This window comes from Gymnoscopelus braueri (genome assembly GCF_963280865.1).
Source record: "Gymnoscopelus braueri genome assembly, chromosome: 20".
NCBI classification, from domain to species: domain Eukaryota; kingdom Metazoa; phylum Chordata; class Actinopteri; order Myctophiformes; family Myctophidae; genus Gymnoscopelus; species Gymnoscopelus braueri.
The window spans coordinates 33,898,197-33,925,647 of NC_137622.1; the positions used below are offsets into that span (position 1 = coordinate 33,898,197).

General features: G+C 44.5%; 1 protein-coding gene across 5 annotated transcripts in view; it reads right to left on the reverse strand.

Annotated features, from left to right (window-relative positions):
* Positions 1 to 1,264: 1,264 nt before the first annotated feature.
* diaph2 (diaphanous-related formin 2) overlaps positions 1,265 to 27,451 on the reverse strand; it is a 688,393-nt gene continuing 662,206 nt past the window's right edge. For all 5 annotated transcript variants that reach the window (XM_080415256.1, XM_080415259.1, XM_080415257.1 and 2 more), the window contains one exon: positions 1,265 to 2,366. In XM_080415256.1, coding sequence (XP_080271382.1) covers positions 2,308 to 2,366 — 59 coding nt within the window. In that variant the 3' untranslated portion in view covers positions 1,265 to 2,307. The remainder of the gene's footprint in view (positions 2,367 to 27,451) is intronic.

Sequence of the window (27,451 nt, forward strand, 5' to 3'; positions counted from 1 at the left end):
TATATGCTAGAGGGCGGTCTTAAAAATGGACCATAGAAATTGTAGTTCTAATGTATTTTGTGCCATTGAAGCTACACTATGTAACTTGTGTCTTGTGTGTGAATAAAATGTTGTGTTGACCAATCTGCATGGTAGAGTATGTTAATACAGTATAACTTGCACAATTGGGGAGGAGGTATTTGGTCACCCTGCTATTCTACTGAGGAATGTTTATCCTGTGGTCTGGTTCGACCACCATACATATGATGGACAAGTGCTATTGCCTGAAGGTCAAAATAAAATGTCTCCCCTGAGCAACCAGGCAGGCTCTATCTATTAGCTCAGTGGTAAAAAATGTCAGCACTTGCGAGGGGGGAATCCGGGTTCGAATCTCAGTTTGGACATGACAGTTACATGGTGTAGCTTTAAGTAGGCCTACACAGTCTCATACCCATTAACTTATTCTAGTTTTTTTTTCTAACAAAATCTAATTTAACTACACTAATCCCTGCTCCTGTCAGATCTCAAATGTGCGTCTAGATCGACATTTTTTTCCACTACTTTTGTATAATAATAAGTATAAAATAGGCCATTCATTTATGAGGAAAGAAATGGAATAATAATAAAAAGATGGGGTCTTAGATTTATCACACGACTGCCAAGGTCTATAGCTTTCCGCATGAAGGGCAAACGAGGTGCTGGGATCTCAGCAGTACCCTGAGGCTTTAGTAAAGGAGAAAAAGAAAAGAAAGAAACAAAACAAAGCAAAAGAAAATCAATAAATAAAATTCATCACTTTTCATGTGGAGATTTCAGTCGCTATAACTCTTCGGGTTGTACAATGGATATCGTGGAGGCTTCCTTGGCTTTTTTTTTGTGTGGGATATGTACGATAATGAAAGATCTCATTTTGGACTCGACGTCGTGGCGTGTAGGACATCTGCGCTGACAGGAAGTGAAGTGTGGACGCGGGTTTGCCGCTGTTAGATGTCCTGATACGTTGTTGTTAGTGGGAAGTCTTTGTGGCTGTTAACCCATTTGATCCGGGAATTCATTCTGTGTCATTTTTTAGATTTCTTTGGCTATTCAAAAATAGCAGACATACAGACTCATAGCTACGAGCTTGTAGATCTGCTATTTTTGAATAAATCGTGAAAATGTGTGCAAATCTTTGAATATATATTTTTTAAAGCAAACATTTGTGAAATATGTTGTTCCAGGGACCCCCCAGAAGCAAAGATTTGAGTTACAAATGTTAGCTTTAAAAAAATGATACATTCAAAGATTTGCACAACATTTTCAAGATTTTTCAAAAATAGCAGATCTACAAGCTCGCAGCGCGGCACTCGCGCTACGAGCTTGTAGATCTGCTATTTTTGAATAGCCACAGTATGAAATAATTGTTATAGCTCAAATCTATAAAATGACACAGATTACGTTCCCGGATTGAGTGGGATAAGCGTACAATATGGTGCAGTCCCTCTTGGCGGAACGTCGACTTTTTTTTTTTAACAAACGCTAACGCGTGTTTCGTGTCAAGCAGAACCGCATCCAATCTGTCGTTATTCTCAGCATTAAAAAAATAAGGAATTGTACTAGAGGGGGCCCTGGGTGGCAAGATACACAGCAAAGAACCACAATTCATTTTCCAAGCAATCAAAACCTTTCAATCCAAAAAGCAGGAACCATAAAAAAAAACTGTCAAAAAGAAAAGTAAAAAAATAAAGAAAAACACTTTTTCTGCCCATAAAACGTCCCAGGCTTTACATGTAAAGCTGCGGTAAAGTAGTGAATAAATATGCAAGGCGTCAGACAAACAGTATGACTGTTAACATGTCCTATGCGCAGTTAAAATCCTCCGTGTTAAATTTAACGCCAAGACCTTTTACAGTACTGTAAGTCCATTTGGGTCCACTTTCATACTTTTTTTTTTTTTAACTGTATAGCCTATTATGTATTTGACCCTCTCTTTTCTCTGTGCCTTTTTACTTTAGGCCTCGTGTTGCACAAAAAAACATGGCTGCGTGTGTCTGTGTGTCTGTGTCTACATGTTAGGTTATGTGTGTATATATCTCCTTCGTGTTTGTAAGTACATAATGTGCACGGGCGTGCACACATGTGTGATATGCGTGTTTGTGTGTGTGTGTGTGTGTGTGTGTGTGTGTGTGTGTGTGTGTGTGTGTGTGTGTATGTGCCCGCCACACTGAGTGGTAGGTAGTCTTGTCTTCCGGGTGGTGTGCCCCCCCCCCCCCCTTCCTTCTCTCCTCGTCGCAGGCCTCTTTGGCACTTGTCTAGCGTCCTCGTCGTGGTAGGAGCGGGCCGGGCTGATCATCGAGCCTGGGGGTTGTGTCGCGAGCGAGACCTCTCCAGGACCCCACGCCGGTTGTCTGTCAAAGGAAAACACACAGAAAAAAACACAGTCAGAGCACAAAGCCAGGCGGATATAAAGAAAGCGCACGCGGCCGGAAAGGAAGAACAGAGAAATTGTTGGGGGGGGGGGGGGGGGAACACAGACAGACAGAACGGAACGACGTGAGGAGAATGCAGACTGATTTATGAGAGAGCTGGCGGAGGGGTGGAGGAGGAACACGAGGGGCTGCTGGGGGGGAACAGGTGTCATAGTAAGTCCACTGAGCTCCTGCTAGCCAGTGTTGCCAGATTCTGTGAGAGAAACAAGCAACCGGGTCTACGAAAAACCAACCCAAAAGAAGCGACTATATGGGCCACATGAGCACTTTAACATATACATCAGCTATTTGAAAATAGCCGATCTACAAGCTCACAACGCGTCGCGATGCGACGCGTTGTGAGCTTGTAGATCGGCTATTTTCAAATAAAATCTTTCGGGGAAATTATAATAAGCAGAATCTGGCAACCCTGCCTGCTACCATGCCCCGGCCTCAGCTCAAGAGGCTGCACATCTTATTCCCACATCAGAGATAGATGAGGGAGAGGCAGATGTGATGCACGTGCACGTGCACGCACACGCACACACACACACACACACACACACACACAACACATACAGTAGGTCATACTGTAGTAAACAACTAAGACAAAGGGAAGAGAGAACAGAGAGGGAAATAAACATCCGTAAAAGGTTAGTGTGAGCGATGCACACAAACAAACAAAAAACTCAGAAACGGAGCGGAAACCGGACGCTTACAATCGCTGTCACTGTAATTTTTTGGTCATTTTAATAATAATAATAATAATAAACTTTATTTGTATAGCACCTGTCATGACATGACATGCAGCTCAATGTGCTTTACAGAGCAAGAATACAATTACAGTTACAAATAATTTAACAATACAGCAAATAAGAAAAGCAGAAGCATAAAACAACATTAAAATAACAGCAAAGGGCAGTGAATCAGGCAATACAGTGAGGACATGTACAACAACACAGAGATTTAAAAATCAACCAAAAAATCAGCTAAAAGCAAGAGTGAAGAAGTAGGTCTTGAGCTTTAAAGCTACAGTATCCACAGAGGCTGCCTGTCTTAGGTGTAACGGGAGTTTATTCCACGCTGTCGGTCCGTAGAAGCAGAATGCTGCTTCTCCGTGTTTTTTTATGTCATTTTTAGTGGTCAGTCCGCAATTCCTTCCAGGAAAAATCTCTGCGTTCGCTTCCGACCGACAAACCCAACCTCCCCCCCAGCACGCTCCTTCCTGTTCCAGAACAGAGTCATACAAACACTGCCTCCCCTCCCTCTGCCATCCATCCAACCGTGGCTACCCACCAGAACCAGAACAGCCTGTGGCAGCCGCCTGTGGCAGCCAGGTGGCAGGTGGTGGGGAGGGTTGGGGGAGGAGGGGGGGGGGGGCCTTAGAACCAGGAAGCGTATAGCCACAGAGAGATAACTGCAGGCTACGCCCAATGCAAACGAAACGACTCCCCGGTACTTTTTTTTCTGAGCGTGTGTCGCTTCTCTCCCCGGCGCCACCACCACCGTGCTTTGCCCATTACTCAATGCCAGCTGCAGGGAGCCAAGGCGTCCCGGGATGGCCGTTGCTTAATGCCGCCAGCTCCATCCATCACGTCAGGTAATGAGCTGAGAGTGACTGTGATGGCTGTGGGCACCGTGCACGTCCAGTCGGGCAGGCACGCTCACACACACACACCCACACACACACATTATGTAGATGCGCACATGCCACAAGGACTCCTAGCGCCGGCGAGGGGAAAGGAAAAGAGCGTATACCGTATACTTTCCTCCGTTCGGATGAAACCCGACTACGCAGATGGTACCCAGGGGGAGACGAGGGACACGAGGACATAGAAAAAGGGGACACTTTGAAGACAGCGGAACAGAACATAGAGTGTTTGTCCTCGATGTTTTTTTGGTTTGACATTGTATCACAACTGCTTGTTCATGCAGTCCGCCTCCAGAATTGGTTCTGCTCCGCCCGGCTTTGGCCTCTTTCTCCATACCACACCACATTCCGTTGCACACGGGGAAAAAAGAAAGGCAAGAACGAGACCAAAATAATAAGGGGCAGATTTTGGAAGGGGGACAAAAAAAAGTGGTGGCGGCGGGCAGACCGGCTAATATGTCCTCGTCCCGCCACTCGTTTGCAAGTACAGTACAAATGGGTGTGACCTCGTTTCTGGGCACGGAGGGCCCTCTCAACCCCCTGGTCCATCAGGATAGTATGATTAGCCCATTAAGACCTGGAACGCATCTGTGTCATTTTTTTTTATTTGAGCTAAAAAGCATTATTTTACACTTTGGCTATTCAAAAATAGCAGATCTACAAGCTTGTAGATCTGCTATTTTTGAAAAATCAAGAAAATGTGTGCAAATCTTTGAATATATATATTTTTAAAGCGAACATTTTTAACTCAAATCTTTGCTTCATGGGGGTCCCTGGAACAAAATATTTTGAGATAGGGGTCGGCGGCCAAATACATATCATTTCTTAGGGTCCTTGACATTAACTCTTTGACTGCCAGAGTATTTTCATAAAGTACTCCCCCATTGCCAGCAATTTTTGTGTTTTTTTTATTTTTATATTTTGAAAATTTTCATGAAAATAATTGATCAAACTGTTTTTTAAAGACGCCGCACAAATCCGCCACCAGAGAGCAGCACATGATAGCTTGATCAGCTCCTGGTGTCACTGTTACCCTTCTTGGGCGATTAGACAGGGAAAACCATGAAAACGGATGTGACGTCCTCCCACATTGTTTTGATCGTCAGAATTACGTTGTGATACACGACGGCGATGACTGATCGTCACCCAGACCATAGATTATAGAAGAGAAACTGTCCGTTTGTCCGTCATACCGTGTGAAAAACCGTTTGTTTACCTATTTTGGACGAAATGACCGGGGGAAAATAATCAAAAACCGGAAACGGAACCCAGGACATGAAACCGGATGCAGATATGGGTGAAGTAAGTGGAACTCGAGAATAACATTGAATTTTAAGCAGCATAGCGCGATCAGAGATTAAACAATGAACGCAAATCCAACGCGTCTAACGCGTCAATGGCGTGGGTGGATTAAGTAGTTATTGAGGCGTTTTCGAGTCAATGGCGTTTATAGAGTTAAAAGGTTTGAGAACCACTGATGTAGTAACATACGTTTTTCAGAAAACTGTTGGGATTTAGAAGACATTAGTAAGAATTGGCCTCAGGTCTTAATGTGTTAGACCAGAGACTGGAGAAGAAAGACCTTCTGTAGTTAACCACTTTTTCTGGGGTGAAAATTCGCCCAAAATAGACGATCTACAAGCTCACAGTGAGCTTGTAGTGAGGACAAAGTACAGTACAGAGCCGACTCTCTCTCTCTAGGTCGTCCTAGAGAGATTAAGTATTATTTCACTAAGTGGAGAGGGTTAAGTGGTTAATATGGGTTCAATAGCCGTGTAGCTTACTGTAGGCTACGTTGGATGGAGGGAGAGAGGAAGCAGAGATGAAAGACAAGGAGAGAGAGAGAGGGACTGTGACGGTGAATGGAAGACGGAGTGAGGAAGACAAAACAGGCAGAAACCCATAAACTAACAAAACCCAAGCAAAAACAACAATTCTTCCGGCGTCTTGGTAGCAAAATGGCAGTTTGTTTTGCGTGGAGGAGAAGAGGGTGCTGTTTTGCATGCCATGTGAATGGGAAGCGGCACGAGCCGACAGCGTAACCGCTTGTTGAGACTCAAGAGGAACAATGCAATTCAGGTTTTTTTTTTTTTGCTGAACAGAATGGGAAAAAAGGCAACCTTTGGGGGTAATTGCATCTTGCTTAACAGACCGAATACATGGGAAAGCTTTCGTCAAAGATTCTGGATTGTGCGAAGGAAAGAATTGCCAGCAAAATGCATCTCCCATCAGAGGATACTTGAGCGCTGAGCCATTTACCTCTTGTAAAGACTTTTCTATTCCTATCTTCAGGTGCATAAAAAGCCCCCGCTCTCTCTCTCTCTCACACACACACACACCCACATCAATCAATCGCAGCAATTGAACAAACAGAGAGGAACTGAGAGGAACATTACTTCTGGCCTGTACTGAAATGAAAACACACAATGACACACACACACACACACACACACACACACACACACACACACACACACACACACACACACACACACACACACACACACACACACACACACAGAGTCATACAGACGGAAAAAACGAAACGAAACAAAATGAAACAAAAGACAACTTCTCATGGTGTTTCCAGCACTGATTACAACTACGTCTATACTGCCGCTGGGTTGCGGTCGCTTCTTCACCTCCTTCTCCTAGAGGCGCCATCTTTCCACGTACGCGAAGCGAGGTATGAAGGAGCTAGCACACGAGAACGTGAAAGTGAGGAAGTGAAATTGACAAAAGGCAAATCAGTGATTCCAGGTTACAGCGGGCATTTTCAAGGAGCAGGAATCATTTCTGAAGTGCTGGGTAAATAGCAACATATATATATATATATACAGTACATAGATACATACGGTACATATACATATGTGTGTATGTGTGTGTGCATATATATATATGCATATTTACTTGAGAATTCAAGTAACACGCTCACTGACTCAGATGCACAGTGCATACGCATGCATGCCGTCTCTCTCTCTCTCTGACACACACACACACACACACACACACACACACACACACACACACACACACACACACACACACACACACACACACACACACACACACACACACACACACACACACACACACACACACACACACACACACACACACACACACACACACAGAGTGCCAAGCATTCCCTGTGTCTATCATGATGATCCCCGCCACAGGGGAGAGGACTCTGAATAAGACAAGACTAATAGCAGGAGGAAGAGCCCAGACCCACACTGGGGCCCGTGAGCCGGCACTTTCAACTCCAACCTCAACCCCATTGGCTGGAGAGCCTCCAGTGAAATGTCATCCCACGTTATGATAGAGCGATAGGGGCCCCAGTGTGTCTAGCGCGCTAGCATTCCCCAAAAGAGATTAAAATGCATAATGGCTTTTGTGTTGCTGTCATCTTTGGCTAATTAGACGGGAACTACATCATCACCGAGCCCTGTGATCCGAGCGAGAAAGAAAAGCTGCCAGTCATTCATCAAAAAAAAGAACTCGCCACCGGATACTTCCGAGGAGGAATCCCCGCGTGCGTTTGGCTAGTGTAAACAGGACGGCTGGCAGAGAGAGGATTACGCCATCCTCGGTTAACCAGTTCAATCCGGGAAAGCATCTGTGTCATTTTTTTATTTCTTTGGCTATTCAAAAATAGCAGATCTACAAGCTCATAGCACGGCACCCGAGCTTGTAGATTTTTTTAATCGTGAAAATGTGTGCAAATCATTTTCAACTCAAATCTTTGCTTCTGGGGATTCAACAAATGTCTTCTAAATCCTAACAGTTTTTTTTGAGAAAAAAAACTTATGTTGCTATAATATCAGTGGTTCTCAAACTTTTTTCATGTTCAAGGACCACCCAAAATTATGTGTATTTGTCCGCGGACCCCCCATATCAAAATATTTTGTTCCAGGGACCCCCTGAAGCAAAGATTTGAGTAAAAGAAATATATATATAAAATGTCATGATTTTCCCCCAAAAAATAGCAGATCTCAGAAGCTCAAGGCACGGCACACCCGGTCTTAATGGGTTAAGTATCAGTCTGGCCAGCCTCAGACGGCGGGCCAACGTCTAAACACAGCACGCACGTTCATCAAGGCAAAAATAAACAAGGTCAGGATCACCAACATGCGCCTGCATTCTGTACACACACAAACTTTCTGGTCCCAAGCATATCTCTTACTACCGTAGTCCATACCCGGTCGACGCATCCGTGGGGGGATATGCGCAGATGATCTGGCAACCCGGGAGGCAACCCATGATCTGGCAACCCGGGAGGCAGTTCGTCCCATAGCTCGCGGGGCCACCCCACAGCTGGGCAGCCCTGTAACCATGGCGATGGTCTCACCACCCTACCTACCTACCTACCTACCTACCACTACAGAGCATTGGCAAATTATAGGAGGATATCCATATTTTAACTGTTTGTGTTTTCATCATACTACAGAGTCACACAAAAGCATCACCAGTAGCACGAGCTTGTCGATCTGCTACTTTTGGATTTGAATCCTGAAAGGTAACCGTTTTGGAAATATAAGGTTTCCACCCGACAGATGCATTGTTCTATGTATTTCTATGTACTATGCATTGTTCTGCATAGTAGTGCATATCTGTCTGTCGTTTAATGTCACTATGAAATGAGTACAAGAGGACCCCAATTGAAACAAGCCATTATTAGGTAGACCCTCCAGAAAAATACGTTTATGCGATCCTAGAATTTACCGCATAATCAGCAAAATGGCGCATAATTATGCGGGGGTAACGTTTTTTCAAAAAGGCCGCATCGCATAATATGCGCATCGCATCGCATAATACGCACATCGCATCGCATAATATGCGATTTGCATCGCATATTTCCGCATATTTCGCAACTTTTATCATATTTCGCATTTTTCGCAACTTTTCGCACATCGCATATTTCGCATATTTCCGCATATTGCCGCATATTTCACAACTTTCCGCATATTTCGCAACTTCCCGCAATTTCACCGCATAACATTGCAAAATCAATGATTTTAGCCCGCATAATCAAGAGTTTTAGCCCGCATAATCAAGGATTTTTGCCCGCGTTTTTCTGGAGGGTCTAATTAGGCTTTTGTTTTGTTTTTTAATCCGATTTAGTTGACCTTGTATTTGAACTGTACTTTCATGCTTTTTTTCTGCAAACTTCTAAATAAAGTATTCAATCAATCAATCATAATATATATAATATATATATATAAGCAGTGTTTTTTTTGGTGTAAATTAACGCCCTAAAGTAAGTAACGGTTGACGGCGAGCGGCGCCGTATTAATCAGGCTTTATTGTCCCAGTGTCCAGATGAGACACATCTTTAAAAAATAAATCTGATTTGATTCCCACATCACCTACTGTAGGACATGTGTTTCAAATCTGATTCGCAGAAATCACTTTCCATGTGGTGTTTTGATTCCTATCTGGATAAGCCAAAAATCGGATTTGGTGCTGGCAGTGTGAACGTATAGCCATATATAGGAGCCTCAGAGATAGAGAGCGGAGATAGTGATATGTTGAGATTAACCCAAACAGCCTGCCTGTCAAAACCCATTCCTACTGTTATGGACTCCCTATACTCTCAGGGTCCAGCTATCCTCGTTACTGCTTGTCTCAACAAAGTGTCAGATTAGGCCCACTTTGACTCCCATTTCTGTACACAAGCTGTCATGCAGGAATTTGAAGTCGTAAACACGGACCGCGTTGAACGGAATGCTCCGTCTTGAGTGGCCATTTTTCCCGGTGGAAATGTAGTGCTAATGTTTACGTTGCTTCTTGGTGGTTCCCTCTTGTCTTTTTGAGGTTGACAAGAGGCCTGTCTGTAAGCGTCAGTATCTTCAGCCACGATCCAACTTGAAATGCGGTCAGAAGTTGGGTAAGAAGCCTTATGGACCATACGGGTTAAATGAACGCTCCAGATTTGATTGCGTAAGACAATATTCACTTTCCGGTTTCAGCTATAAATAAATATATTTATATTAAAGTGTGTGTGTGTGTACAGTATATATTATATCGAGGCAGAGGTGGAGGTGCCGGTATAGGCAAGACAATGTACACTGACTAAAACAATCCGAAGCCAAGACAGAGAAACACGTCCTTTTTTTCCAAGAGTGTGCGCCGGTCCCTTCCTGATCAAGAGAGAGAAGCAGTGGGAGCCCTTCTTGTTTTAGTCAATGTATATTTGTGTGCGTGCGTACGTGCATATATACTATATATGGTTGCATGTGAATGTCAAAACAGGGCTGTATACAATTTCAACAACACTAACCTAAATTAGCCTAAGTGGAATTGCATGGCGTAGCTAAATCAGTGGCGACGGCGGGAGTACATTTTGCCAGCAGTGATACCGGCGTAATGTTCGCTCATTACGGCGAGACACTGATTGATCTCATAACATCCAGTGCGAGAGAGAGCTGAGAGAAAGCAGTCAGGGCCCTTTTTAATCCTTTAATCTTCCACAATGCATTTGTGTGTGCGTATACATTTCAAAGGCTTGCTGCTATAGATCAACCGCAGACCGCTCGGATCGGATTGCAAAAAGGGTCACCGTTGCCCCTTCTTCCTTCCAACCCCCCCCCCCCCCCTCCTCCTCCGGTATTCCTTTTACTTTCCTCTCTTTTGTCCAGCTCCTCTGAGCTGAACGCACCTTTTTCACGGTCAGACGGTTTTTGTTTACTTTTGCTTTTTTTTTGTCTGTCTGTGTTTTTGTTTTCTCCTTCTTCCCTCTCTCCCTTGCTTCCTGTTGGAGGTGATTACTCTTACCCTTGAACGAGGGCCCTGTGTTTGCCTCGACTGTAGTTTTGTGCTAGTCTGGCCCATAACTTTCAGCCTGGAAGAAATAGCTTCTCTACCCCTGCATCCCCATTTATACACCGTATCTTGTTTCTGGGTTGGGAGTTCCATTACTCTGTATAGCTTGGAGCCTGGCAGAGGGAAAGAGGGAAAGAGAGGGAAAGGGAGGCGGAGGAGATGAAAAGAGGTGATAGAGGACCTCTCTCTCTCTCTCTCTCTCTCTCTCTCTCTCTCTGCTGCTGTTGCATGTGCGCTTCCCCTCCGTCGGAGAACATAGGGGAAACGCAACATGTCGACGCTCAGCGAGGACGCAGATTTAATCACCTTTATTATGTTTTATCTCATCGGAATGTGAAGTGTGGCGCGAGTGAAAGTGAGGCGGGGGCCGCCAGAGTGAAGGGATGCATTAATTGGGGCATCCCTCGCTTGTTTGGCCCACAAAAGAAAAAAAGAACAATGAATGCACAGATTTTGGAAACGTCGTGTGCCACGCGCGGTTTCAATCTGAGAGACTGCGTGTGTTGCAGGTTCGACCGCTGTCACCGGCGCAAGAACTACAATAGCCAGGAGACTGATGATGCTACAGTAAACAAATCCCGTTTCCATAACAATTGGATATTGATCTTCACTCTCCTATAAGCAGAGCTCTGTCATACACACGGAAAGACCTCCGTCCCAAGTGACTGATTTATATAACCAAGTACCTATACCACCACATCCTAATGATTGAAAATGTGCATTTATTGTTTGGGGGGGAAAACAATAAATACAAAAGATAATGCACACACACACACACCTGTATGTTTATACGTGCGTGTGTGTGTGTGTGTGTGTGTGTGTGTGTGTGTGTGTGTGTGTTACAACATATAAACTATATCCGACTCTTTTGTGTTTGAAGAAGCCATGCCTGTGTTCATTGGCCAATGTACTGTTTCCATGGAAACTACCATAGCAACCGTACATCGAAAACATGGCGACACCGGCAGTGCAAAAAAAAAGCCAAATGTTTTAGCAGTTTGTAGATACAGGCTGTCTGGATCCATGCAGCGCTATCTTATATCGGTGTCACATCCCCACTAGCTATCTCTTGCGGCCTGTTCCGTGGGCACATATTCATATCACCAGCCTAACAATAATATCCCCAGACGAAAAAAATCATAGTATATAGTATAATACAACAGTACTGTGCCAACATACAGTATGTTATGTTTAGTTTTTCATCCAGCCGTAGTTTGCCTACGCATATCTTGTGTGTGATCTGCCAAACGTCTCAGCGATGAAACCCTGGAAAATTGCACTGACAATAAGAAACATATCAGTGGATCTCACGGATAACGGGGAGGATGACAGCACAGAGAGAGAGAGTCAGACGGACGGATGATTTAACCACGTGTGACAAGAGACACAAGTACAGAGAGATACAAGACGGAGATAGAATCCAGTGGATGAGTAATTACTAATAGAAACACAGAGACAGTTCTACAAATGTAAAATGATGTTTTCAAAAAGAATATATAGATAGATATAGATATATATATATACTGTAGATATATATGTATATATATATATATAGTTAGAATATGGAGATAAGAGGTTTCTGCCTGACAGAAACGATGTTCACATGATGTACAGTAAGAGCTAAATGGCCGCCGCGTGAATATGGCCAATTAAAGTTCCAGGCTTTTTTCCCCATAACTTCTACAGCTCCAAAACTAAAACCATATATATAAAAAAAACATGGTAACTTCTTCTGTTGCTGCTTCCTCTCCTTCAGGTGATTTGTCTCCTCCTTCACGCTAAGCACCCACTCCCCCCCATTCTGTCCTGTTCAGTCAGCCCCCAAACATGGACACACATATGTGCACTCTCTCTTCCCATGCTTTAACACACACACACACACACACACACACACACACACACACACACACACACACACACACACACACACACACACACACACACACACACACACACACACACACACACACACACACACACAGTACGTGCACACACTTGCCCCCCATGCCCACCCGCCTGAAAGAAGGAGCTGGCTCAGAGAGTAAATATCTCCTGACAGCTTGGCACAGAATATGGCACAAGGAGAGCAGGAAATCACTACACATGTCCATAAACAAATGCTTATTTTTAGGACAGAGGAAAAGTAGTGGGTTCATCTCCTCGGCAGGGAGGCTTTGACAGCTTTGTACCATGGAACATAACAGCGGGGGAGAAGAATAGAGGCTTGCGCGTGTGTGTGTATGCGGACATTTTGACCCCCTCGCCCCCTCCGCTCCCCCCCCCCCCCCTTCTCCTCTGAAAATCTTGCTTGCGTTCTGCCTTTTGATTGTAAACAACAAGCTTGACAAGGCTGCTGGTAGCGCTGATTTCTCATCGGGACCCTGGGTTTCAAGAAATCCCACTTTCAAACACAATGCAATACAATATCTCCGCTGGACTTGAGATTCCTCAAGCCACAATGTTTATTTTCTGGCGTTTCTCTGACGTGTCGACGCATGCAGGCTTGCACACACACACACACACCCTCAATAAAGCGGTTGGATGAAAACACTCCTGTGATCGATCGCTGCCCAAGGCAAAACTCCCATTCATGATCATCCTTCTCAGCAGTCAGTCAAGATTTCAGGATGTGAGGCTTCGTCTCGAATGCAACCATAAAGAAATAATAACACACACACATCCCCGGAGCGCGGAAACTCTTTCCTTTTTGCCTGTTTGTTTGAGATCACCCGCTGAACTTTGACTTCATAGATTAATTTACTTTATAAATCAAGGCCTAACTATTTTAAACTTCGTTGTATGTCAGTGTTGTACAAAGTAGTTAAAATAGCTGATCTACAAGCTCATGATTATTTTTTTTATTTTTTTACGTGCCCAGGGACATCAGGTTGAAAGTGGTTAGTAAGTCTGTTTGTGGGCTTTATAAATCTTTAAACGTATTAACAACAGCTTGTGACTAAATAACAGTGGTGGAAAAAGTACTCAAATGTTTTACTTAAGTAAAAGTAGCAATACCACAATGTAGAAGTACTCTGTTACAAGTAAAAGTCTGGGTGTTAAAACATTTACTTGAGTAAAAGTACAAAAGTGTTGGTATCAAAATGTACTTAAAGTACCAAAAGTAAAAGTACTAAAATGTTTGAAAATAGCAGATCTACAAGCTCACAATGCGTCGCTTCGCAACGCATTGTGAGCTTGTAGATCTGCTATTGTCAAATAGCCTAGGTTTAAAATAGGGCTTAAGTGGTTAATGTATATTTTATAATGTAATAATTTATATCTGCAAAGTAACTAGTAACTAGAAGTACTAAAAGTACAATATTTGCGTCTGAGATGTAGTGGAGTAGATGTAAAAGTATAGACAATTGGAAATACTCCAGTAAAGTAAAAGTACCTCACAATTGTACTTAAGTACAGTACTGTTAAATAATAACTACATTGGACCCACCGGAACACCGATTATCACGGTTGTGGACAACAAACAAGGTTTCCACCCGACAATGGCGATTTTGTTCCGTGCTCCACCATATAAAACGTGCTGTAGGTACAGTAAAGCAATAAGAAGACATCTAGTGACGCAAGCATGAACAGTAAACCAGTGCAGGGTACGGGGGGGGGATTCATCATTAGCCATGTTCACAGCTGTACTTTTACTCCACCCTCTTGCTACGCTAACAACACTGTTACCACATACAGTACAAAGTGTAAAGTATGAGTAACCTACTGACTCCATTAGCCCTTTTAGCATGCACAGTAGGCCGGAGTAGAGGGGGGTTCATGAACAACTTAAGCCCGTGGCTAGAAGGCAAGGCTGGAGCCAGGGAGAACACAGATGGGGTCCGTGCATGGCAGAGGCCCGGGTCTCACCGGCTAGAGCCAGGAGAGCGGGTAATCCATCAGGCCCAGGCCCGCAGGCGCCTGAGAGGGGGATTGGGACGGGGGGGGAGCCAGCCGCTGATCCTACAAGACTGATTGGGCCTCAGCGGGAGGCCCGCACCCCCCCCCTCCATGACTGCATTGGACATCAGTGTCTGGACCGCTCCACTGAGGCTTGATCTGAACTGGACCGAGCCGAGGCACTGACCTGCTTCGAGCAGCGCGGGCGGCTACTGAGGGAGTGAGCGAGATGGCAGAGATACGCTTCAGTGTGAGGCTCCATCAGAGCTCTATCAGAGCAGAGTATACGCAGGAAAACAAAAGCCTTCACTTCATGCGCCTTCACTAGAAACACGTTCAGCATACCAAATGTCATATAGATTCAAATATAATAGATCAGGGGACTTCAACAGGGGGTCCGGGACCTCTAGGGGGTCCTCAGAGTTGCCTACTACAGGGGGGCCGCCAAATCTTTGTGTGATTGGATCGTGTTTTTTACATTAACCACTTGAACCCTAGCATCCCTATTCTGAGTGGAACGATAGCCAAAAATAGCAGATCTACAAGCTCACAACGCCTCGCGCTGCGAGGCGTTGTGAGCTTGTAGATCGGCTATTTTTGGCAAAGAGGTTTGATGTAGAGGGGGAAAAAAGAGCAGACCAAGTATTGATGGCTCAAGTGGTTGAATGTCTGAAAATACTCATTAATCCAACATACGCTGATGACATAGTGCTGTCAAACTCTATGAAACTCTCTACGAAATCTATGGAAACTTTTAATCTGCAACACCATTTTATACAATACGCAGTGGGGGTCCCTGCTTCATCTCTCTCTCGGCTAAGGGGTCCTTGGCCTGAAAACGTTGCAGACCCCTGTCATAGATCAAACATTCTTCGTTACACTTGGCAAAGAACCTATATTCTGGGCATGTCATATAATAGGCAAACATTCTGCGAAAAGAGCTGATCTACAAGCTCACAACCCACCGTGAGGCGACGTGGCACGATGTGAGCTTGTAGATCTGCTATTTTTGGCAGAGATATCTGGTGTAGAGCGGAGAAAAGTAGGGGACCAAGCATAGCACCTCCGGGGGACACCGGTTCGACAAAGTACATAGGGTTTAAGTGGTTAACATTTTACTACTGATGTAATTATGTGGTGGGGAAATTATGTCTCGGAATACGGCATGAGACACATTCTGAAGAGTTGATAGTGAAGTCTAATTACTTCACACTGCGGTCTGCTGATTCCAGGAGGAGGTCACAAGAACAACATTAGCCAGAGGAGGAGGAGGAGGAGGAGAAGAAGAAGCTCCGGAAAACCTGCCTCTCTCTCTGCCAGAGCAAACCCGGGGCCGTGATTGACAGGCGAATGAGTGGAGGGAGAGATAGTTAGACAAATGGATGCTAAGATATAGTTTGACAGACAGATGGGAGCGTAAATGGATGGTTTGGCAGCATGATAAGGTAAATAGGCTGATGGATCGGCCAAACAAACACACGGACACAACCACACACACACACGGAGGGAGGGAGAAAGGAGAGGAGGAAAATAAAGGGAGACAGAAGAAAAGAGAGGAGAACCGCCCTCGCCGCAGACAACAAAAGATAGGAAGCCAGATAGGCTGATAAACACAGATGGATTGTGTTGATACGCGGGGAGGAGGAGGCGGCGGTGGAGATCGATATAGATTGTTTTATTCCATTTGCCTGCCAAACCGAAGATTTGATGTGGCTCTGGCATCAAGGCGATCTGTTTCAAGGCGTCGCCCGGGCCTCGACTGTTACAGATGGGGGCGCGATAGGGGGACACGTCTCAATCTGTCGCTATAGCAGCCGCTGTGTGTCTTATCCCGTTGAGACCGGGAACGCATATACTGTGTAACCACTTTAACCATTATTTTATACTTTGGGCTATTGCCGCACCGAGTGCCGCGCTACGAGCTTGTAGATCTGCTATTTTTTGAAAAATCCTGAAAATGTGTGCAAATCTTTGAATATATTTTTAACGTTTTTAACTCAAATCTTTGCTTCTGGGGGGGTCCCTGAAACAAAACATTTTGAGATGGGGTCTGCGGCCAAATACATACATAATTTGTATACATAATTTTAGGGGTCCTTGACAAGAAACAGTTTGAGAACCACTGATCATAGCAACATAAGTTTAAAAAAAAAAAAACTGTTAGTATTTAGAAGACATTTGTAGAATCCCCCACAGAAGCAAAGATTTGAGTTACAAGTGTTTGATTTGAAAAAAATTACGACATTAGTGGGCATAAATCACGATAGCGGGGGGTGAGGGTGCCGTATAACAAGTTGTTTACCCCTGGCCTGTGGAAAGGTTCGTATACTATAGATGAGACCACCTAAACGAGGAGGGGGGAGGGGGACCAAGCTCAGGAGAACTTGGGTCCTGGTGCACACGGACCCAAGTGCACACGATTTCTCTGTCGATATTTCAAAAGGAAGGACGGAATTGTTTGCGAATTTAAGTAACATTTAAACAGACTAGAGCATATGGTTCTCAAACTATTACATTTCAAGGTCTCCCCTTAACTCTGACTAACGGGTCCATTTGGTTCCATTTGTACACTGTCAGAGTTACAGACTTGTAAGGCTACATTTAGACCCCCAAAAAGGAACCCTAAGAGTTTCTGGAATCCACTGGACTAGAGGTTCGGGCTGCTACGCGGCCCTCACACCTACGTCGCACCGCCGATTCTGACTGATATGCCCATATATGGAGAGATCTCTGTATATGTCAGTCCTTGTCCCTTTTATGTCCATATATGGAGATCCCTGATGTCATCATCAGTATATACCCATATATGGGCATGCCCCCTTTTGTGCCCATATACGGACCTGTGATTTGTTTGCGCCTGATGCCATGACGACACATTGAGGTTAGACAACACACTCCATATTTTGGGCGTAGCTGCTTTGGGAACTCCTTATATGGTTATGGCTGAGTCATGGTGACATGAGCGTGACGACGTGGTCGGTCCGTCCGCCTGCCCGTCCTCCCTTAAGCCAATTTTAATATAGGACACAGTATGACTAGATAACACAAGGCAATCCTTTGTTCTGAGACACCGCAATTATATTTTAATGACTTTATAAAAGCTCAGAAGAGGGTTTAATAGCAGTCATACTGAATGTGAATCGATATTGGACCAAGTAATTCACAGGGAACATAAGAAGGTCTATTTCGATCATAAGTGAGCAGCATTGTATTTGATTAACATCTGGGCCAGATATAAGGACTGGGGGTAAGGCTTTCATTTGGCTGAAGTTTTAATGGGCAAATGATGGTTCATTACTCATGAAGGATATCCGACAATGATTGAGAATTCCTAAAAAAGGGACATAATATTAGAGCTACATAAATTAATTAATTGTAATTGAAATGGCAACTGTAATCTGTCTGTTTCTTAGGTTACACAGCTTATTCCTTGGTTGCACTTAAAGACACTATTGGTTTAGTGCTGCTGCCTCACTGGGAGGGATGCAGCCAATTATTGCTCAACAGTTGTGCACTCGACTATAGTGTGAAAAAAGAACCCAGAGTCGTGTTGATCTGAGTCAAGTAAAACTGCAGACGAGACCATCAAGACCGAGACCGATCTCAAGTACACTGCAGCACCACCATGGGCTCCAGGGAACACAGCAAGCGGCTGGCATAACATGGAGGAATAAGATGCCTTGATTCTCCGCTTGTTTTCCCCCTTGTCTTGTGCAACAAAAAACAAAATGGCTGCCCTGGCAAAGCCCGTCAGCCTCATTACCGCCGCTTCCGTTTATTGTGTCAGAACGGGAAGACAAGGGTATGTGAAGTTTATAAGCAAGGGGTCCCTCTTAGCTGGAAAAGGTGGCTCCTGTGTGCCGCTCCTTGAGAGACGTGGGGGTGCACGGCAACAGCCCTGATGAGCGTTGCGGGGCTTATAATAGACAGGAGAGGCCCAGAATGCATGGCCTTTAGAGGCACTGCATCTCTCACTGTCTGACAGCCTTACGGGGGCTACGCTCCATTATGACACCTTCACAGTGTGCTCAAGATGACACGCACGCACGCACGCACGCACGCACGCACGCACGCACGCACGCACGCACGCACGCACGCACGCACGCACGCACGCACGCACGCACGCACGCACGCACGCACGCACGCACGCACGCGCACACACACACACACACACACACACACACACACACACACACACAGTGCCCTTACAAAGACAAACACACCTGGTTCTGCTAACATGCACACGCACACGTACACACACACCATTCCTCTTGGGTCTTGTGATAAAAACCTGATAAAAAAAAACCCTTCTAGGATCTCAAAATATTGACAGTGTGGGGACTTCTAAAAAAGTGCCTGCATTCACCTCAGGATGGGGGTTTATGTAAATAAACATCTGTTGGTGCCATGTTAAGGGATCGGCACTACCCCTTTACCTGTAAGCAATAACAACAACGACAACTACCTAAAAAAACATGTATGGAGGGCCGTCACGGGAGCACGGTCGGATTCATGTCAACATCTGATCAAATTATAAGCAGTTAAGAGGAAGCTCTCTGACCAACAGACCACAAGTCTGTAAATCAGTGTAAGTGCACATACATACAGCGGTCCATATGATTCAATTATCCTGCAATAGTACTGCAGCAGTGGCTGCTATTACACGGTACAATTCTGAGTGTTAATTTGACTCTAAAGGTGCAAAGAATTGATCCCTCCACTCCGGATCCATTTTTTTTACAGCCTAAACATTATTTTGTTACTGCTGCTGGTTGAAAAGCCAGCGTGTATAATTTTCAAAATATTTTTTTTGTCTAATAGTGGTAGGGCAGCACTTTGTGCACTGTTGCATGAATTTCACAAAATGCACAGTTCATCTAAGTACAGGATGCAAGTATATGCAATATGTTTACCCCAAGTGCAATATTGCAACGCTTGCGATCCATATATTGCATACATAAGCCAAAAATAGATTGTAAACAGAGCTTACTTAAAAACACACAGACTCATTAAATAATCCATTTGATCCCCAAGTGATAAAACATTCCGAATATTCAACACACGCTGCAACACAGTTTACTAGTGTTTATTTTGACACTCCAGGCCCAGTAAACAGTTCACTGGTTTCTCTGCTCGGAGAACCGATCTGAGCTGTGGGTCTAAAACCCGAAACTTCAAGGTTTAAGATCTTTCACACTCATCCCTCCATATAACTCCCAGAACTCACTCTGAGACCCTTTCTTCGCTGCTGCCTCAGCAAGGTAAATAAAACATCTTGTTGTGTCTTATTTATTTATTAATCCCCCTACCCCCCCAGCCCCCTTTCTTTTTATTTATATTTTTTTACGCGTCCCTGCACGGCTGCATCAGAATGATGAAAGAGCCTAGGTGGAGATCACAGAAGGTGAGCCCCCCCATATGCAAGCTAGCATCACCGTCGGGCCCCATTTGGACTGCGTTGAAGAAGAAGATGCTCCCTCTTCGTCTCCCCCCCCCCCCCCCGTTGTACGCCTGGGTGGGCTTTTTCCGCCAGACCTCTCTCTCTTTTTGCTATGAATCATTCATACGGAGAGAGATGCTCCCTCATGTACACAACACACACCCCGAGCCGTCTGATGATGGGCCACGCTTTGCTAAGCCCCGCGTTCCGCGCGGTGTTGCTAACAGCGCTACAAGCACATGTACAGGTGGCTTTGATTCATTTTTTGTCATACGCTGTTATTTGGTGGTGTTGTTGCGCTGTGAGCTTGTAGATCGGCTATTTTCCGTGCAGACAAGGCTATAAATTAAGCATTACTGGAAACATGCCGTGTGCGTAGCGATATAGCGTTATGGAAACCAATAACGTAAGACGATAGAAGATATAACTTATAAAAGTACTGATAACTCATAAAACCCCCTGTGAAATCTTCTACAGACCTCGGATATTTCATACTAATATATTTGTTGATTGATACAGCCTTTTTCTTTTCAGAAAGCTTGATTTGATTTCATTGTGCTGCGTGTATCAGTGGTGTAAAAAGTACATTTACTCAAGTACTGTACTTAAGTACAATTTTGAGGTACTTTGACTTTACCGGAGTATTTCCAATTGTCTATACTTTTACTTCTACTCCACTACATCTCTGAGACAAATATTGTACTTTTACTCCACTACAATTAATTGAAACTTTATTATAAAACATTAACCAATTTAGCCCTATTTTATACCTAGGCCATTTGAAAATAGACGATCTACAAGCTCGAAGCGTTGTGAGCTTGTAGATCTGTTATTTTCAAACATTTTTGTACTTTAACTTGTGGTACTTTAAGAACATTTTGATACCAATACTTTTGCTCAAGTGAATTTTGAATTCCGGACTTTCACATGTAACAGAGTACTTCTACATTGCAGTTTTGATACTTTTACTTAAGTAAAACATTTGAGTACTTTTTTCCCGCCACTGTTCGCGTGCAAAAGGCAAAAGAAGAAAAAAAAGAGAAGGGGGAAAAAAAGAGAAAACTTTTGGGATTGACGGGTGGTAATTCGTTCACTTTCCAAAACGCCCGTTGTAGACGCTGCCATGAGTGATTCGCTCAGTCGCAGCCCGATGCCGAGGTAAAAGAAAATGCATTCATCTTCCTTACCCATGTCTGACAGTCACTGTCTATCATAGCCATACACGCTACCCCACCACTGGCATAGCCTGTACAGCGCACGTACGTACGTGCGTGTGCGTCGTTCGTGTGAATGTGGAAGCATGTACTGTATCCAGTGGTGGAAAAAGTACTCAAATGTTTTACTTAAGTAAAAGTATCAATACTGCAATGTAGAAGTACTCCGTTACAAGTAAAAGTACGGAATTCAAAATTCACTTGAGTAAAAGTACAAAAGTATTGGTATCAAAATGAGCTTAAAGTACCAAAAGTAGTACTAAAATGTTTGAAAATAGCAGATCTTACAAGCTCACAACAAAGCTTGTAGATCGTACTAGGTAGATAGTCTAGGTATAAAATAGGGCTAAAGTGGTTAATGTATGTTTTATAACGTAATCATTTATATTTATATATAAGTAACTGAAGATTTCAAATACTTGTAGTGGCGTAAAAGTACAATATTTGCCTCCGAGATGTAGTGGAGTAGAAGTAAAAGTATAGACAATTGGAAATACTCCAGTAAAGTAAAAGTACCTCAAAATTGCACTTAAGTACAGTATTTGAGTAAACGTTACTTTTTTCCACCACTGATCCACTATACCAGCTAAAGAAGGAAGGCTGGCGTTGTTTGAACCGCCGTGTCCCCTAAGACCAGACAACTCGGGCGACAATGGGTTTCGTGCGGATGAAAAATTCATTTATACCCCTCTTACTTATTCATCAAGGAAGAAGATTTTTTTTCCTTCTTCTTCTGCAGGGCAGCATTGCCCCCCCCCCCCCCCCGCCCACACACACACACACACACACACACACACACACACACACACACACACACACACACACACACACACACACACACACACACACACACACACACACACACACACACACACACACACACACACACACACACACACACACACACTCACCCCTCCCCCCTCCGGAGATGTGTCGCTCACATGCCAAGGCGGCCCACTCTACCCGCCAGGTTTTCAATAAAACAAGCCAAACAACAAGCCTCTGCAACACCTATGAATAAGTGATCGTTCCTGAATAAAGTGCTTTAACACAGGGGCCCCGGCGCTGAGGGGGCCGCGGGGCCGCTCATCACGGTTTAAGCCATTAAGACCGGGAAGGCACCTGTGTCATTTTTTGGATTTCTTTGGGCTATTCAAAAATAGCAGATCTACAAGCTCATGGCGCGGCACCGAGTGCCACGCAATGAGCTTGTATCTGCTATTTTTGAAAAATCGTGAAAACCTTTGAATATTTATATTTTGAAAGCGAACATTTTTAACTCAAATCTTTGCTTCTGGGGGGGGTCCCTGGAACAATATATTTTGAGACGGGGGTCCGTGGACAAATACATTTTGGGTGGTCCTTGACATGAAAAATTTTGAGCACCACTGATGTAGCAACATAGTTATTTTTTCAAAAAACTGTTCAAAATCTGAAGAGACTTTGTAGAATCGGCCTCAGGTCTTAATGGGTTAATGGCACCCGGCACCGGCCAAAGTTCCACCTCTCTGTCAATGTCTCCCCACCTCTTCTTTCTTTCTTTCTTTCTTTCTTTCTATCCATCCATCCATTCCTCACGGTTTCTCTCTCTCTCTCTACCGCCGTCTCTGCGAGCGGAAACGGGGATGAACAAAGCGAGAGCGGGCAGTCGGGGTGGAGGCGGCACAAAGCTCCAGGGTTGCATTCAGATCGTTGGTGTCGTCACCTGGCTGGGCACCAGTTACGATACAGCGCCTGTGGTTTCAATTATTTATGAGGCTATCAGCACTCACTTCCATCTCTCTCTCTCTCTCTCTCTCTCTCTCTCTCTCTCTCTCTCTCTCTATCTACCTCCAAGTTTCTTTCTCTTCCTCCAGTTTGCCCCCACCCCCCCATTCCACCCCCCCCCCCCCCCTCTTCCTGGAGACAGGTTGTTCACAGAAGTTTGAACATTCAGAGCATTCCTAGTCGATGGCTCGCCAGCTGCTTGGGCGTCTGTCAACGTCGTTGGGTGGGCTATTGTTAGCCAGTTTTTGATGAGATTTGCATGGTGGAAAAGCAATCAAATAAGATCACAGAACGGAATCACACCTAATCCCCACACCTGCCCGTCGTTGGAACTATTTGTACCAATAACTCTCGTTTTTCTGTCCAAACTATCATGTGCAAAGATGCGCGCAAAACCACACACACACAGCCACACACAGCCACACACACACACACATACAGTACATACACGCAAAGCGCACACACGGAGCGCGCAACATAACTTCTAGAGTTGTACATGCAATAGCTTGGGTCTCATTTGGACCTTGGCTTTCCAGGGGCTCAAATAAGCCTCATAATTAATAATAGGCCTAATGCATTTTATTTATAACGCACTTTACATTTTTGGCAAATCTCAAAGTGCTACAGGGTTTACATTATTACCAGGCAAATAACTAATAGGATTCACACACTCAGTGTGTGTGTGTGCGTGCGTTTGAGCATGCACGCGCACGCACATAAGCAGTTTTCTCACACTGCTCTTCTTTATTTCTGACGTGCACACACACACACACACACACGCACGCACACTCACACAGTACAGTACATGCATCTGCACAAGCACCCGGCACAACACACACACACACACACATACACACACACCTGTGCTGATTAGAAAGGAAGTAGGTCAGTGGTGCCCTGGCTGGTGGCACTGTGTGGCGCGGCGTGCCCACAGCGGCCCCGTTCTTATACCCAGACTCCCCTGTCTATCTGTGGCAGAGCCAGAGGCCTGCGGCAACACACCTGTGTCCACACACACTCCTTCCCTGGGATCAATTAGCATTAAAGATGCAGAGCCCCCCCCCACCTCCCCCCGCGTGTGTGTGGACAAGAGGGAACGGCCTCGAAACACACAGACCGACCACCGCTGAGAGACAAAGAAAGAGAGGCGCGCGCACACACACGCACACGCACACGCACACGCACACACACGCACGCACGCACACGCACACACACACACACACACACAGGCGCGCGCACACACACACACACACAGACACAGACAGACAGACAGACACACTCCTGTCCATCAAGCCTGGACACCAGCACATTCCATTGTAGATCGTCGCTGTCTGGAAGAAACCTTGTAAATCGCTGATGTCTGGGAAGAAACCTCTTCTCTCCATGTTTTCACTTTTTGTGTTTTTTTTTCTCGTAAATTAACGCCCTACTTGATCATACTACAGCGTCACACAACGTCACTCACGTAAGCTCGAAACGCGGCGCGAACCAACGCATTTTGAGCTCGTCCGTCAGATCTGCTACTTTTTGCTAGCCTGGTTCCAAACCATAGACCCCGCCCACTCTCTGAGTGGACCGCCTCTTGGTCTGGTGTTGAAATGTGAGCCTATAGGACTTTCTTCGATACCAAAAAGTACCGTCCAATGAGAGTCGGAGGTGGGGGTGGGTCTAACGACAAGCCAATCAGCGAATATCTACTAAAACAAGCTGTGCCATGACGTCAGATGTAGGCGGATCCGTGGATCTCTTGTGATTGGTTTAGAGAAATTCGAATCTCCTCCCCCTGGTAATCGCCGACACTGCAGCCTATAGACCATATTCACACGGCGGCCATGTTTCTATGAAGTCAATGAAAGTAGCCACCCCGGGTGGCGGCACTTTCAATGTTAAATTCCAATATGGCCGCCGTGTGAATATGGTCTATTTCAGACTGAAGCTCCACGCAGCTTCAGGCTGATAATCAGGCTAACGTTTTGCTACTTTTGAACGTGAATCCTGAAAAGTAACAGTTTTGGACATAATGTACATACGGTATGAGGTTTCCGTCCGACAGAGACGACATCCAAAAACCGACTGTTGACCGATGACACAAATTGGGCATTCATTTATGAAAAATAAAGGAAAATAAATTGGCATATGAAGATGCAAGGTTTTCTGCCTGACAACAGCGATGATATTCAACCGCGCTTGCATTATACGGCAGACGCTTCTTACTGTTCATTCTGACTCCACCGGAATTAATCCCTCCGTGACCTTGCTAATGCTTTCTCTCTCGCACACTTAACCCATTCAATCCGGGGAACACATATATGTGTCATTTTCTATTTTCTTTTTAGCTATAACCATTATTTTATACTTTGGGCTATTCAAAAATAGCAGATATACAAGCTCATGGCTGCTATTTTTGAAAAATCTTGAAAATGGGTGCAAATCTTTGAATAATTTTTTAACAAGTGAAAATTTTAATTATTTATTTTTAAATATATTTTTGGGGTCTTTTTCTCTGTCTTTTATTGCTAGGAAAGTAGGCTGACATGGAAGTAGGGAGAGAGAGGGGTGACGCGCAACAAAGGTCGTGGGGTTTACCAGCCTATATGGAATGCGCCCCTACAAGCAAACATTTGTAAAATATTTTGTTCCAGGGACTCTCCCAGAAGCAAAGATTTGAGTTACAAATGTTCGCTTTAAAAAATATATATATTCAAAGATTTGCACAAATTTTCAAGATTTTTCAAAAAATAGCAGATCTACAAGCTCATAGCGCGGCACATGAGCTTGTAGATCTGCTATTTTTGAATAGCCAAAGATATCTTAAAATGACACAGACGCGTACCCGGTCTCAATGGATTAAACTAGCTGATTGAACTTCTGACTATATCATTTACTCCCAGAGAAAAACGAATAGGGGGGAGTTTATAGAGATGCTGAAATATGAGAGAGAACGGCAGTGGATGAGTTGGGGCTTTTTTGGAAGCGGAGGGGGAAGAGAGGAGCACAAATCAAGTTTCCCAAATGGTCTTCCGACTCTACGGAATGGATGGCTGAATGGATGGATGGGATGGGATGGACGGATGGGTGTGAAACTGGAGAGAACGATGATGGGGGAGAGATTTCCATGCATCATTAGTTTCTATAAGAACACAAAATCGTGTTATCTTGAAGATGAGCTCAGTCCTGCTACCGTCTCTCTCTCTCGGTAAACGAGAGCCTCGCGGAAATGGGTGTTTAGTTTTTTTGTCAGGTTATATAATACGTGATCAGGCTACCTCGGGGTGATACAGTAGGAACCCTTGCAGACCCTTTTTGCCGTAAATGAATGCCCTATTTCATCACACAAGAGTCTCGCACAAAAGTAGTGAAAATAGCGGATTTACAAGCTCACAACGGCTCGCATCGCGAGCCGTTGTGAGCTAGATCAGCTATTTCCACGAATTGAAATCGTTTTAAAATGGATAACTAAAAAAAGGAGCCGTTTTGGGGACTTACAAGGTTTCGGACCCATAGGGCATAGCAGTGGCGGCCATTTTCTGGTTCCACTCCAAAATAGTCAATGCATTTTTCCCATTGACATTTCCAAAAATATTCATATCATTTATTTTAAGCCTAGAATCAAGCCATCCAGGGTCCTGGTGAATCATGACCATAAAACGTTTGATTCTGTGAAAAAATATTTTTGAAAACGGCAAAACAAAGGGTATTTATTAAATATAGTATATCATATAATTGAATATAATTTTTTTTTAAATTGCAGAAAAAAAGGTTTTATGGTCATGATTCACCAGGACCCTGGATGGCTTGATTTAAATTAATTGATATAAATATTTTTGGAAATGTCAATGGGAAAGATGCATTGACTATTTTGGAGTGGAACCAGAAAATGGCCGCCACTGCTATGCCCTATACAGCAAACGATATTTCACATATGCTATACCTGCTGTATATGTGTATGCGTCTGCAGCATAATACGCACGCTCATGTGAGCCAGCACGCACACATACTGTAGGGTGCCAGGGGAGAGCTCTACTGTAGCCGTACAGTACCTGTGCTGCCTCGAGTACACGCGGCTGTCTCTGGACACTGCCCTTCACATCACAGCGTGTGTCTGGACATCCAATCTGACAGCGGTGACCTCCATGCACGACCCCCCCCCTCCCTCCCTCCCTCCCTCCCTCCCCCCCGACACACACAACCACACAGACAGACAGAAAGAGTCAAGCACTGACACGAAGCC